This window comes from Notolepis coatsorum, assembly GCF_963971535.1.
Source record: "Notolepis coatsorum genome assembly, chromosome: 19".
NCBI classification, from domain to species: domain Eukaryota; kingdom Metazoa; phylum Chordata; class Actinopteri; order Aulopiformes; family Paralepididae; genus Notolepis; species Notolepis coatsorum.
The window spans coordinates 47,217,142-47,233,370 of NC_140183.1; the positions used below are offsets into that span (position 1 = coordinate 47,217,142).

Below are 16,229 nucleotides of genomic sequence, written 5' to 3' on the forward strand. Positions count from 1 at the left end.
CTTCAAAGGATGTGTAACCTACAGTATTGTTAACACAATTCAGATCAGAAATGACTACTTACTGCTGATGTACGATAGTGTCTCAACAAGGCTTTTTTGGTTTGTACTTAACTTAAATGGGGATGGGGTAAAAATGGGGAACTGACAAAATGCTATTGTGTTTTTTTTTCTTAAAGCAGGAAACCATTTGTTTTGTGTGTACTGAAATACTTGGCTGACATTTGGCTAACTTACTGTATAAATTAACCATAAAATACTTTGTAAGCAGCCTGGTAAATCTATAGTGTTAATATGTTGACCATAATATTAAATACAGCAACTACAAAACAGACTCCAACTTTGTATGAAGAAACCTTTATACAGTCCATAACAGTGTTATCATTAATATCATTAATTTATCACATCCATACACCTCCATATAATAACTTAAACCATGACAACTGTATACACAGTGTTTTTTTATTGTTATTTTTTCTCTTACTGAATCTGATGAAAATAGACATATTCTGCTGTAGTAGTGTACACTGGTCCTACAATACTTGACATTCACCACCAGGGGGAGGCCAAAGCCAACTGCTGCTGTAGTACAAACTGTAAAAAATCCCAACAGGAGAAAAAACAGTGTCAACCAGTTGGCAAATCAAAGCTGGTGGTTGACATTTACTGTAGTTGTTGGGGTGATTGTGAGGTTTATACCATCGCTGGAGTACCACTCACTCAGTAACTTCTCGCTAGAGCACCGTCAAATCCTTCAGGAAGAGTTGTAATTGTCTTGTATTGTATTGTACGATTGTCACTTCTAACCAACCACCTCGCCTCAAAGTCTTACGTGTGTAGTCCAAGTGTCACAATTCCAGGTACAAAGATGGCTGCCGAGAGGGGTCCTCTGATTAACTAGCATACCATTCCCTCAGAGAGGGGAAACCACCAGGTCAGTAGCTCCACTTGTCACGGGCCACACGGTCACAGGATAGGAGAGGCGAGGGGTCAGTAACGGCTGTGCTCATCAGTTGCCGTGACGATGACGTCCATCCATATCCTCATAGCTTCGGCGCTGGGAGCCACCAGGAAGAACAGACGCTCGTACGTCTTCACGCAGAATGTTAGACTCTGCCGCGGAGACTGGGAAGAGACACAGGGGAAAATAAAGGGTAGTAAGTGTTAAGAGATCTTCGTTCACGCTTTAACCACACTATAAAGAGTTAACCTTTCACTACCACACTACAGAAGGTTAACCTTTCACTACCACACTATAAAGGGTTAACCTTTCACTACAGGTTAACCTTTCACTACCACACTATAAAGGGTTAACCTTTCACTACCACACTACAGGTTAACCCTTTCACTACCACACTGCAGAAGGTTAACCTTTCACTACCACACTACAAAGGGTTAACCCTTTCACTACCACACTACAGAAGGTTAACCTTTCACTACAGAAGGTTAAGCTTTCACTACCACACTACAGAAGGTTAACCTTTCACTGCCATGCTGCTAACCCAATCCCATTCACTGCATACTAGTATGAGAACTCACTGTGGTGGCGGTGCGTAGATGGTCATAGTACACTTCCTCTACGGCCTGGAAGTAGATGACCCCTTTCAGCTTCCTCTCATCACAGTCTGCATCGTACGCGGGGGGTGGGGGGGTGGAGACGTGAAGCGGAAACACAGAAACAAACCTTTAATTTCTGCAGCAGCTTTCAACTGAATTACAATTCCATTATTTTAAACACAAATGCACGTGCTGTTGATGATACAGTTGGGTAATGATTTACGTTAGCTGGACATTCAGGACACATTCCTTACTCCTCTATGAATGCATTATTGCTTGGGTCATGACTCATGAATAATGACGAATGTGTTCTCAACGTTCTTAATTGTTACGAATGTTTTTTATAGATCCATCGTGCACACGCCGCCGTGCCAGGCCCAGTCTGACCTGTGTAGTAGGCTAGTCGTCTGTGGTCCATGTCAAACAGGAACCACCTCCTCCTCCAGGTCTTTACCCTGCCCCCTCGCTTGGTCAGGAAGCCCGCACAGCGACGAGGGGTCATGCGCAGGCCCATGCAACCGGCCACGCCGTGACCTAGCAACTCCACGTGTGCCCGGAGGTCAAAGTTCGGTGAGAGGAAGAGAGGCAGGCCGCACTGCTGAAGAGAGACATGTGGGATTTCTTGTAATGAGTCGCTCCATTTTTCACTGAGACATGAAAGGGTTCCGGGGGTCTGTTGTGTGCATTGCCGTTCCACCATGTGCTTTTGTCATTTCTAAACTGCCCCAGCTTACAGATCCAACGTCTCTGCTTAAACCGCCCAAGGGACATATTATGAGAATACATTGAACAAACTACAGCTAAAGCAAAGCACAAATGCAACAAATTAATGTTACTTTCTTATTTTACATTACACACACACACACACACACACACACACACACACACACACACACACACACACACACACACACACACACACACACACACACACACACACACACACACACACACACACACACACACACACACACACACACACACACACACACACACACACACACACACACACACACACACACAAGCCTGTCCTCACTCTATCTCAGGTCATTTGACGCTTTCATGTAATCCACACCTGTTTCTACGTAGTTCCTGCCTTGCTTAGAGGTAAAGTTGTGACCGCAAACTCTGCAGACAACCAGAAGAGGGGAGGGGGGGGGGGGGGGGGGGAAGGGAACACATTCTCTGTGTTGCTGAATTGGTCTGTTAGTGAACATGACTCATAAGAACCTCCCAAAAATGTTCGGTTTGGGAGATGGGGGTCAAAGTCATGATGTGGGCAGTGCTCACCACCAAACAGCCTGGAGACGGGATCAGAGCTAGAAGAGATGAGGAACATAGTAGTTCTACCTCTGGGGAGTCTGGACTGGCCTCTGGCCGCTCCTGCGGGGAGATGGGCTCTGGACGCGGCGGCGGGGTCTCTGGTAGCTCTTCTCTTGGAGAGTCCAGCTCTTTCTGTTGCCTTTCCTCCACCAACAACCGCTGTCGCTCTTCCTGGACACACACACGCGCACACACACAGACAGACAGACAGACAGACAGACAGACAGACAGACAGACAGACAGACAGACAGACACACAGACAGACACACACAGTCACACACACAATAGTACTTTATAACCAACTGCCTGTGGCAAGGAACTTAAAAGGGAACTCCACCATAAAAACAATGCAGATTTATTTGCACATAATTTTACGCACATCCAAAAACTCTACTTTTACAGCTCTGTGAAATTACATAGATGAAAAAATAGCAATATCTTGTCTTACTGGGACTGCTACCATATCATTTCATTGAGCTGTAATTAACACAACACAAGGATTCAATGTCCCCGGTGACATCACTGGTGGCCATATTCAAACTAATTTACTCTCAATAATTTGTCAAACTAAATGTATGTGTGCAAAACTGTTTATGTGCAAAATAAATCAGCATTGTTTTATTGGTGAAATGCCACTTTAAGGGCATTACCCATCTAAGAGGAAAAGCACACAACCGCACAGATAACTGTTTTTGAAGAATTGTGTTTGAAGTTCTACAATGAAGGGGGAAAAAAATGAAGTGTTGGATCACACATGGATCAATACCGCATACACATCAATACACATTTCATAGTGCTTTCATGGATCACACTACTTCCAAAACTACATCTGTCCTCCTTATCAGCAGAAACCTCCACAGATACTGGTGCAGTACTTACTGAAAAGGTATGCGACAACGTGGTTGAAACTCTACTGTACTATGTGAAACGTGAAGAACCAATGAGCGCCTCAAACGAACAACCATATACATAAGTCCGTTTTTAAGTTTTCAGAGGAACAATGTTTTCAAACTTCTATCTAAAGATTAAGGGTTAGAGTGTTGAGGTTGAGTAGTTTCTTGTGATATATATCACATTCACACTCTCAAGTGATCTAGATTAACTTCACAACAGCAAATACATGCGCTGTCCAAATAAATTCAAAAACAGACATATGGTTCTTCAGTGTAATGGTTCAATTACCCTTTTTAACTGTGGTGGGAAGTTTGTTCCTCCATTGTGGAGCTTTACCAGCAGAGCCCCCCCCCCCCCCAACCATTCTGAAGAGATAGGTAAAAAAAAAAAAAAGCATCCAGCCATCTGCCGGCTGTTTTCTTGGCCTAGTCATGTGGGAGTTGTGTGGGAGTCAGACAGCCATGTCTGATGCGGTGTGTCGGCCTGTGATTAGAGATGCCAGCTTAGCGTTTCTTGCTGCAGGTGACTCACCCGCTCTCTGAGCAACCTCTCTCGTTCTGCCTTGGCTTCCCTCAGCCTTCTCTCGATCTCCACCAGGTCCAGCAGACCCAGGCACGGGCTATAGGAGGAGGACAGTTAACACTGTGTTGCTATCACTGTCGTAATTCGCATCATTATAGTCACCAACCACAATTTTTTATTTAAATTTTTTTTAAATACCCAAATCAAAACAATCGAGTGTGTTTACATTATTTACATGCACATTACTATTCTGGACACTAGCACATTTTCTTAGATAAGGTGTCTGTATGCATTATCATATCTCCGTGATTGATATGCCTGTGAATGGAATATTGCACAGTATATGCACACTAATACCCAGCGAACAACGCAATATCCCAGTGATCATATTCAGGTTTCTCACAGTCTGGATATGAGCTCGTCTGTACTTGTATGAATGGGATATGACTCAGAGACGGAATACTAGAGTATCACAACTAACATCTATACGTCAACGCACACAATGTAAATGCACCCAATAAGCCCAGCTCCCTCATATCATTCCCTTTGGGAAGAAAAATAAATAAAAAACATTAAGTAAAAAAGAAAGAGTTTGTACAACGACTGACCTGGCAGCGCGAGAGCTGCTGGCGCTGTTGCAGGGGGTCAGGAGCCCGCTGCTGTTGCCCTGCCCAGGTCTGTGTCCGCTGCTGCTGTGACCATTGCTGAGTCTGTGGGAGGAGAGGGGGGAGAGGGGGGAGGTGAAGGCCCCGGGGCTCTCGCTGTCTGGGTCCATCCTCACCAACCCTGGGAAAGACAGAGACAGGAACAGACAGAGGAGGGGAGGGGGGGGAAAGAACAATAGGCGCTGTTAAGCACAAATGGTATTATATAAGAGAGAGAGGAGGAGGAAGAGGAGGAGGCGAGGAGAGAGAAGAGGTGATGGGACAGGAGAATTTATGGGGAGAAGTCATGCAAGAGGGGATTTAAAGATTCAGTACAATGAATCCCCCCCTGTGGTATTCAAATATAGAAGGGATGTTGATGTCAAATTACCCAAAATGTTAGAACTGTTGTGAAAATTATGACTAAAGCTCTATGATCACTATCCCCCTGGATATCAACAGAATCAACCCATTTCAGACATCCACTCTGCTTCTGTCAATAGTCAGTAGTAGGGGTGTAACAATGCAATGCATCGATCCTAAGGTCGCATCGAATCGAATCGTGGTCAAATGAATATTGAATCATTGCCTGAAGAATCGTAATCGAATCGAATCATTGTGGGGTCAAATATTTACACCCCTATAGTCAATTCATGCTGAGTGAATCAGTTCCCCCAACCACATTTGTGTATTCAACATTTTTGGAGGAATTAACTGATAGAAAATTTATCGAATCGCATCGAATCAAATCGTGGTCAAATGAAGAGATTTCATGATGCATTGAAGCGTTGCCTGAAGAATCGTAATCGAATCAAATCGTTGTGGGGTCAAATATTTACACCCCTAGTCAGTAGTTGTAAAGGATATCAGCTAGCAAGTCCACAAACAAGAAATTAAACTAGTTTGCTTCAATTTCCTAGTGGTAGAAAAACATCCACAGCAAATGTGACAATTAATTTATCAACTGCTAGCACAGGTTAGCCAATGTTAATCTCCCATAGCCGATCCCATTCATTTGTTTACATTAAAGCTTCATGTATTACAGTAGGATACCAACTTGACTGATCTCTTTTCAGAGAACAGAAGACCACATATCCTCAACACACTGAGAGCTGGCTGTGTGGGAGCTGAGAGGGTGCACGAAAACAGTTCTAACAAATCAAATGATGAAAATGACACTCCTAACATAAGCATTCCACAATACGCGTTTTCTGGCTGAATTAACACCATTGTACTGGTTCTATAAATTGATTGGTCAGATAAGACTCAGGATTATTTGGCTACAGTACACACACACACACACACACACACACACACACACACACACACACACACACACACACACACACACACACACACACACACACACACACACACACACACACAGGAAGTAAGCATGCAGACAGATGAGCACACACACACACCATCCAGTGAAACTGCATCGATAGGATAGGCTAATCTTAGTGATGCACCGATGTGAAAATTGTGGCCGATACCGATATTAATATTGCTGTTCTGGCCGATACCGATATTTACCGATGTCGATATCTCTGTATAGATAACACTTTTTTTATGATAATCAAATAAAGAGCTATTTTCCAAAACGCATGTCTTTTTTACTTTTGTAACTTATTTTCAGAAATGACTGATATTTTGAAACTATTTAAGGCCAAAACATGTAAAAATAAAAAAAAAATATAAAAAAAAATAATAATAATACATTTTTAATATCGGCCTATATCAGCCCTATCTTGATATCGGACCGATACGTAAAGAAATTGCCATATCGGCCGATATTATATCGGCGGCCGATATATCGTGCATCACTAGCTAATCTGTATTGTAAGATACCGAAAAGACTACGTCACACATTTTCAGTGTCAATCCTATTGATAATGGCACATAAAACGTATTGACTGAGTTCTGTGTCTCGAGAGGTCTCTCTCTCCCATTTATATTGTATTGTTACTCTGCATTGTATATTGTTCTTTTGGTGAAGCACAAATTATTATATTATATGTTAAATTATATTTTTAAAACATCCCCCAATGTGTGTGGCAGTGGTGGCTGAGTTAAAAATATTGGGGAGGACGGGAGAGATAAAATGTAATAAAGAAGTACAGACACACAGTGTGGTTATGAAGACAGCAGACAGACACTACAGTTGAAGACAACAGGCACTAGTAATAAATACCTTGGAGTAACTCTTGACACACACGCCTCACTTACAAACATCACGAGAGAGGAGGAGGAGGAGGGGAGAGGAGGAGAGGGGAGGAGGAGGGGAGAGGAGAGGGAGGGGAGAGGAGGAGGAGAGGAGGGGAGAGGAGGAGGAGGGGAGGAGAGAGAGGAAGAGGAGGAGGAGGGAGAGGAAGAGGAGAAGATGTTGTACAGAACGTATCACCAGATCAATCTCAGATGCACATCACTCAGCACTATATAGAACTGAACGACACACACACGCGTGTGCACACACACACACACACACAAACAGGCCACAGCGGACCAAAATAAATCGCTCGTTACCCGCAGAAAGCATACCAACGCAGTGAACGCATGCAGTAAAATACAGCCAATTAATTCATAATCAACACAGACCCGCCGCAGCTACTAAATTGACGTCGTTACAGGAAATAGTGTCCCTCGTAAATAGACTCCCTCCCATCTGATCACTTGTAAATTAAATCCATCCTTCGATATTTTCTGATGAAAAAGGTCTCCATTCGTCTTCCCCAGCCAGCCCACTTAGAGCGAGACTAAGTCGGCCCGTCTGACCTGGTAGTCCGATAACCTTGGTTGTGGGGGTCTATCTTGGTAGGTTTCAATTAGGCTTGGGCGGTATGACGGTATTAAGGTATACCAGGGTATTTAGAAATACCTACGGTATTGATTTTCAATACCGTCCGTCACCGTCAAAATCACAGATGCGCTTCAGTTTCTATAACAGTGAAACGGAGTTTTGAGTGTAGTGCACACACTGAGTGTAGTGCACACACGCGCCAGCAGAGGGCGAGACCGCTCTAGTGGAGCGAGTGGGTCACAGCGGTGTTCACGTTTTACGGTAATGTTACGACAGTGCTGTGAAAATACCGTAAAGCGTTGTGACGAGAGCAGTGTTGTTGTGGGGCAATCCGTCTCTTATTATAATTATGTGAACTAAAGAGTACAAGGTTTACACAACAGCCCCCACCCGCCTTTTTATTGTATTTGTACCGTCCTGTACTATCCGCTGTCAGCTGTTTATCTCTCTCTGTGAGCTACTGAGCTTGAATAACTAGCGTTAGCTCACGTTAAGTAGCGTTAGCTCTGCGGCTAATCTTAGATTACCCTGAACTAAATCAATGACTAGGTTATAAAGCATTCGAGTAGTTTTCACTGCACATAGAAGTAGCCAAACAACGGGAGCATTTCGGGAGCATATCACCAAAACCCAGGCAATTTCTAGCCCTTAAGGAATCAAATAGTCTGCCATGGCTATAGGCTAGATGCTAACGCTAAAACGGTGCAGGCTTCTACCGGTGCGGGACGGGACTACCATTCTGAGAGCTGACGATGATTTGTTTACTTGGTAACACGTAAACCCCCCCCCCCCCCCCCCCGCTGATGAAAATGAAAGTCATACCGTCAAATACCGTGCACCGGGGTATTATAACATAAAGGTTTGCCGGTTTGAAAATAAGGATACCGCCCAAGCCTAGTTTCAATGCAACTCCCGGTTCTCCCTGGCCACAGGTAAACACATGTTTCGCGAATCCTCCCCCAAACTCCTTATACTATCTCCGATTACTGGAGATCACTGGTGATGACATCATCACAGTCACGCTGCGGTCCTAATGTTGGCGCAAAGTTTAATTTAGCCTACTGTGTTGTTACAGCTGTACTGTATTGTACCCATTCTGCAATCTGTTAATAAAATTTTCAATCAATCAATCAATCAATCAAACAGCCGGAGAACTTGATGACATCATCACAGTCATGGAGCTCTTCTCTGATTTGAGTGTCAGAACTCTGAGGGCTGTCAATCATTCAATCCCCGTTCGCGAGTGGCGTGCGCAATAATGCACGGGCGGGGCTTAGATGACTCAAATAGCCTATTTTGATTGGATAATAATCAACTAAGATCAACCCGTGCACTATAAGTTGCACTATAGTGATTGACAGCTCGCCATCACTGCAGTTATGTGATGAGCAGGCCTGATCAGAGAGCTCAGAGCTGTCACTTGGCCATTTTTGAAGAAAAAATAATTTCACTGGCATTTTTTTTACAGGGGAAAACATTTCTAATAAAGAAAATAAATAATAATAATAATAAAAAAAATATATATATATATGTGTAAATTAATAATAATTATGAGTGAATTTGTGCTTCACGTGTTGTCATTGAATAACCTCCACTGGTACATATGTATATTGAACATTTCTGTCTTGTTTACACTTGTTTAAGACTTGACTTTCTATTTTATACTTATTATACTTTTTATAATTATCTATTTTTACCTAGCACACTCTCAGGAGCAAAACAGAAAGAAGCATTTCATACAAAAGTATCCTGCATTTTTCTGTATGACAACTAATAAAGAAACGTGAAACTTGAACTTGAACTTGAACTGGGCCTACAGTATGCAGCCGAGCTCTTGAGACACAGAAAAACGTTGGTAAATGTTTTGTCCGATTATCACATGTCCTCCTCACAACAGAATGATAGGATTCAGGTTAAAAATCTGCAAAGTTAGTCTCAGCAGTAAGCCCCCTGGGGCCATTGGTACATCCCCAAAACACACACACACACACAAGCACACACACACAAGCACACACACACATGCACAAACACACAAACATGGCATAACTTGACACAATCTGACAGATCAACCCTGATACAGACAGGCGAGCACTGCGTGTGTGTGTGTTTGCGTCACAGGAGGGGATTTAACTTGCAGGACTGCAAACTAAATCAGTAGCTACAAAGGGAGCTCCACTGGCTCATCCGGTCCATACAGGAAAATCCTGCTTCTAGAACGCCAATAACTCCTGCTGACCGACACGCCTTAAATTCAACCGAGAGCGAGGGAGGAAAACAAACAGATGGACAAAAAGAGAATAAGAGGTGTAGTGGAGGTGGAGACAAAGCACTGTTGTTCCGTGTCATAGTACTATGGTTTTAAGTAGGGATGTCCGATATTATTGGCCTACCAATATTGGCATAAAAATGTGATATCGGAAAATATCTGTATCCGTTTTCAAAATTTTTATTTTATTTATTGTCAAAGTATGCATAATGTGTTAATTACACGGCAAGAGATATGTAATGTTAATTACCTGAAATTATTCCGTTTTTTGGGGGGGGGGGAACCCTACATATATCGGTATCAGTTGATATCGGTATCGGAAATTAAGAGTTGGACAATATCGGTATAGGTAAAAAAGCCAATATCGAGCATCCCTAGTTTTAAGTGATCTCCAGGTTCTCGAGTGCTTCGAGGTTTAAGCAAAAAAAAAGAGGACTCATAATCGAGGATCAATCACAGAGGACTATTCACCTTGTGCCGAAAGCGGCCTATCACAGAGCTTGTTGTTACGGTGGGAGCTTCTCCTTCTGGGTAAACTGGCAGATTCTTTGCACAGCTCCTGTGTAAAAAATGTAAAAGGGAGAACGGTATTAGCTTGTGGTGTGAAGGGTGAGCTGTGTGCTTAGACAAATTAATTTAAATCAAGCCTCAATTCACTCATATCAAATCTTATGATCTTTTGAACACCTGGCACAGTCAGCGGTGACACGCGGCACACACACGTCGTACCTGAGGTGATCTGGGAATGGTCAGCGGGGAGAGTGACATCATGCAGGGGGTGGAGCTGGTGATGTTGGACCAATCGGCAAGCGGCTTCTTCTCTTTCAGGATCTGATGGGGGGGGGGGGGGGGTCCGAAATCAGCCATCAAATTTAGTCTCTCAGTGGGCCATGAAGTCGTCTTTAAATGAGTCATGAAATAGGCCTCAAGTCACAAGACACATCGCAATGACGCGGGCCTGATACATAGCCGTGTGACGCGGGCCTGATACACAGCCGTGTGACGCGGGCCTGATACATAGCCGTGTGACGCGGGCCTGATACATAGCCGTGTGACGCGGGCCTGATACATAGCCGTGTGACGCGGGCCTGATACATAGCCGTGTGACGCGGGCCTGAGACACAGCCGTGTGACGCGGGCCTGAGACACAGCCGTGTGACGCGGGCCTGAGACACAGCCGTGTGACGCGGGCCTGATACATAGCCGTGTGACGCGGGCCTGAGACACAGCCGTGTGACGCGGGCCTGATACACAGCCGTGTGGCGCGGGCCTGATACACAGCCGTGTGACGCGGGCCTGAGACACAGCCGTGTGACGCGGGCCTGAGACACAGCCGTGTGACGCGGGCCTGAGACACAGCCGCGTGACGCGGGCCTGAGACACAGCCGCGTGACGCGGGCCTGAGACACAGCCGTGTGACGCGGGCCTGAGACACAGCCGTGTGACGCGGGCCTGAGACACAGCCGTGTGACGCGGGCCTGAGACACAGCCGTGTGACGCGGGCCTGATACATAGCCGTGGACAAACCGCATGACTGACTGAGACTGGAAAGTCGCTCCCACTTCCAAGAATGACTCTAATGAGTTAAAAAATTATCGCTCCCTCACTATCTTTCCTTCCAGCCCTCCCTCCCTGACTCACAAACACATGAGCAACTCAGACACTGCATGCACTGCTATTCTCTCTCTCTCTCACTCTCTCTCTCTCATGCTAGTGCTGGCTTGAATGAATGAGACTGTTCCAAGACAGTTTTCTCAAGTTCCCACGATTACAGTCCCACAGAGAACCATTACAATTCAGGCACACCGTACACACAGTCAGTCATGCAGTAGTCACACTCACACCGTACACATGCACCGCCTCACACCCCTCCTTTATGAAGCCACTCCCTTCTGCCCTCCCTCCAGCCCTCTATCTCTCTCATTCTCTAATTCAGAACAGTTCATTAACATAGCAGCAAGGAATTACACTGAAAAATACCATTTCAAGAGTCCTGAGACATGCAGGTTTTGCTGTTGTGTTTCAGCTTACCGGTTGCTTCTAGGATTTCAACTTCTCCCAGCTTATCTTCTTTCTCTCCCTCTCCCTCTTCCCTCCTCTGTCACACACACACACACACACACACACACACACACACACACAGAGCCAGGCACCCTCCCTCGTAGAGTTTACTCCTCCCTCTCTCTCTCTTCTCTCCCTCTCTCTCTCTCTCTCCCTCCCTCCCATCGGTTCTGCCCTTTCCCCATTCCCATCTCGTCGACACCCTACCCATTCCAACTGGGGCCCGTCTGTCATTTCTTCAATCAAAGGCATATCATTGGCTATACGAGAAAGCCAGATTATTCTCAGAACAGTGACTTGGTGAATCACTAAGGAATATATTCACCAATATATTGCGATACAAAAAAATTACAATGGGGCAGAAAACCGTATCGCGATATCAGCTACATTTTATTCTGGCGCAGTAGTAGTCACTTTTATAAGCTCTCCGATGGCCATTACACAGTTTGTACAGGAGGGTGCAATCACCATCCTGTATGCAATATATACGTATATAAGTGACGACAACAACACGTGAATCCCTTCGAAAACTCCCTTCTTATCGTGGTTGTATCAAATCGTGAACGCCATATCACTCATCCATGTGTACGCTGTATTGTATAATCCCATCCCTATGAATCACACTGTGGAGCACCAGCCATCCATCCATCCGTCCATTGAAAAACGCTGAGGCAAACACTGACAATAATGGGACACAGTACTATCTACAAAAACAAAAGATCAAACATCTAATCTTATGATTGTGTTATTGGTTTATAGTGATAATGATAATAATAATAATAATAATAATAATAATAATAATAATAATAATAATAATAATAATAATAATAATAATAATAATAATAATAATAATAATAATACATAAAATTGTATAATATTGTGACAGGCTAAACTGTCAAAGGTTGGACATTGGAATAGTGTGCCAGTTCAAATACATCATCATCACCACTGTATTCTTGTACCTTTTGAGCTGTATGGAGCAGATCTCTCTTCTCTTTCCTCAAGGCGTTCATCTCCCTCTCCTTCTCTCTCTCCATCTCCTTCAGCTGTCTCTCTAGCTGCTGGACTCGCTCCTACCAAAAATAACAATAATAATAATAATAATAATAATTAATTAATTAATTAAATCAAGAAGCAGGCAATAGGCTACAACAAACTCCCTTATGACATTTCTAGCTAGCTAGCCAACTTAACGGTTTGTTCCCGGTTTATGTAATGTGTTTATACTACTGTGGTATGATAACATTACATAAACAGGACTTCTGATCAGATCACATCTATTACAGTGTGTGGTGTGTGAATGAGTGATTGCACACACAACCACATGCAGGTAGGTCCGCTCAAGACACACACAATGCAAATCAAACATTCAATTAGCAAGTTAACGAGAGACAAAAGAGAGATAGAGAGATGACAGCAGGGATTGGGAATGTGGTGCCCTGGAGGAAATTATTGATTGGTTTCAACTCAGCACCTTGGTGGGGAGAGGGAGAGAGAGAGGTATAGAAATGTGCTGTCAACTCTAGCGAGGTCACAGTACAGCTGAGTCAATCGCAGTGGCTCTCATACCATCCCTCTCTCTCTCTTCATCTTTCCTTCCCTCTCTCTCTTGATCCCTCTCTTCATCCCTCATTATCTCTCTCTCCCTTCTCCAGTCTTCTCATTCTCATTATTTTTTTATTTTTTATTTCTCTTTCTCCAATTTTCTGTTTTTCTCCCCGTCCCAATTTTAGTCGCCATGTCAATTCCCCCCCCCCCCCCCCCCCCCCCCCTCCCCTACCTGGCTGCTGTATGCATGTTCTCCTACGAGTCGGTACAAGGGCGTCCCGATTCCCGAAGCCGAACGCACGCTTCCTCCGATATGTGCAGCGACTGCCAGTGACATCTTTTCACTTGGCAGCGAGGACTCTCATTGGTGAAGTGTAACGCGTGGGAGGGCACGCTATCTCCACCAAGTCCTGCCCCCACTGAGCAAGCGCCGAGACCTGACCTGTAGGCGTCGCTGTCCACAACGCCAGATTCCCACCCACCAGCTTCCCACCCCCTAATACTGCCAATTGTATTAGCATGAACGACCAGCCAAGCTGGTAGCAACGCGGAGCTGGGCTCAAACCCAGCATCTCCTGCGTTGGTGACGAGCGCAATCTCCGCTACGCCACCTGACCGCCCTCATTCTCATTCTTTTGTATTTTATTATTATTTTTATTATTTTTTAAACAAACAAATAAACAAACATGACAACATAAAATTAGATATACAAGCATTAATTAACAGTGCACATCCAGTTAAATCACCATTTTTAAGTAAATGTCTTATACAAGATATACACCTAATAATACCTGCTATCTAATACCCTACACACATATGCTCTCGCTCGCTCCCCCCCCCCCCCGGGCCCCCCCTTGGATAATCCATCCATTATCATTCGCTCCTAACCAGGCACTACAATTATATGCTAGCTTTTATTCTCTCCACCACTTCTGACCACATTGTAATTTTGGATTCACTGAGACCCAAAATTCTTGCTGTGGATATTTCTAGATAAATCACATCGAGATATGTAAGAATCCAGACCTTCCGGCACATTTTTCCTGGTTGAAACCATTGTGATGCTATAAGCTTTTTAGCCGCTGTGATACCAGATAAAACCAATCATTCTCATTCTTGAGGAGTTTTCTTTGTTGATGGATAATAAGCTTGTTTTGAACTTTCTTTATGACATTGTAAGTAGGGTTGCACGATACACCGATACTAGAAAAGTAGTGTGATACCCAGCTGTTAAAAAACGGTCAAATACTCCATTTTATTAGTATTGATTATTTTAGAATAATAGCATGATGCCGTATTTTCTATTATTTTATTAATAAAATTATTAATTAATTAATTGTATTAATAATACAATTATTTATTATTTGAACTCAGTCAGGTTATCTCGCCAGCGGTTGAGCGCCATACCCGAGATTTCTCTGGTGATCCTTTGATCTTTTTCCTTTGATCCCTGTTCTAAACCATCATCCGGATAATTCTATGTGTCCCTGGCTCGTTTGCCTGCGTTGGAATTGCAATGCCGATCGAATCTCACCAGGTGGCAGTATCGCCTACCTTTTGAACTCAGAAAGAAATGGATCAGGAGAGGCAATGAATGAACTCGACTATCAAGACTCGCTCTGAGGGGGAGGAGCTCTTCCAAAGCAATCGCTAGCAGATCTGCTTGCCTCAAAACCTATAGTGTCCCGTAAACACGTGCAATTACATAAACGAGTAATCGCGATCGCCGATGGGATCATTGGAATTATTCTTTTTGGATTACCTTCTGGCTAAGCTATGTCTATTTTACCGAACCTGAAACATGTTTATGTAACGATCACAGTGTCTTACTTTACCGGACATAAACCAAACGTTTTGTAACGATCGCATTTTCGGGGTAAAAAAAGACTGGATTATCTTGGAAATGGACGATGTTTAGCATGTAATAAACTACAAACTACAGTGTGTAGAAACAAACTCTTTTTTACATGTTGGACTGGAAATAGTGTCTGTCAAATGAGCCATACTATTGTCTCCATAGCTATAATATAGAATATACAATAGCTCCGCAAAGATCGTGAAATATCGCGAAAATGGTCATGAAAAGCTGGTGCTAAACAGTGAAGGATGGGGGAAGCTTGTGGCGCTCAATGTGTTATTGTATTTATTATTTTAATAATAGAATAATTATATAAAGGATTTTCCATGTTCTGTCATCTAATATTATATATTCCATTACTTTTCATGATATTTTAGGCTTTTGCTGTGGTATCATTTTAAAACCGGTATCATGATACCGGCTGGTATCGGTATCAAAGTCAACATTTTGGTATCGTGACAACACTAGTTGCAGACTAAGTTAGAATACATACGTCAGTTTCACTCTAGTGTTTACAAACACTACCAGCGTAAATAAAACCTTTTACGGTCACAGAATACAGTACAATACATGAGCAAGAAACATCTCTCCATTCCGGTTTATTGTTTCATCAGTGGGGCTACCCCATTTGGATTACAGGTAGTTCAACACCTCTTCAAATTACCATGTCAATCCCTCAAACCAGTAAATCCTCATCACCCCCCTTTTCTCCATCTCATTCAACTCGCTATATCTATCCCTCCCCCCTTTTCCTCCCTC

At 43.6% G+C, this 16,229-nt stretch overlaps 1 protein-coding gene across 3 annotated transcripts in view; it reads right to left on the reverse strand.

The window, feature by feature from the left end:
- Positions 1-200: 200 nt before the first annotated feature.
- The window catches only part of phldb3 (pleckstrin homology-like domain, family B, member 3), a 59,339-nt gene continuing 43,310 nt past the window's right edge, over positions 201-16,229 (reverse strand). Inside the window, exons 7-15 of one of the 3 annotated variants that reach the window (XM_084335988.1) lie at positions 13,027-13,137; positions 10,733-10,834; positions 10,475-10,562; positions 4,902-5,079; positions 4,303-4,390; positions 2,905-3,048; positions 1,942-2,149; positions 1,537-1,622; positions 201-1,122 (exon numbers count right to left, since the gene is read on the reverse strand). In XM_084335988.1, the coding sequence (XP_084192114.1) occupies positions 988-1,122; positions 1,537-1,622; positions 1,942-2,149; positions 2,905-3,048; positions 4,303-4,390; positions 4,902-5,079; positions 10,475-10,562; positions 10,733-10,834; positions 13,027-13,137 (1,140 nt within the window). In that variant the 3' untranslated portion in view covers positions 201-987. Of the gene's footprint in view, positions 1,123-1,536; positions 1,623-1,941; positions 2,153-2,904; positions 3,049-4,302; positions 4,391-4,901; positions 5,080-10,474; positions 10,563-10,732; positions 10,835-13,026; positions 13,138-16,229 lie in introns of all 3 variants that reach the window. The other 2 variants (XM_084335989.1, XM_084335987.1) reach the window with 2 other exon arrangements.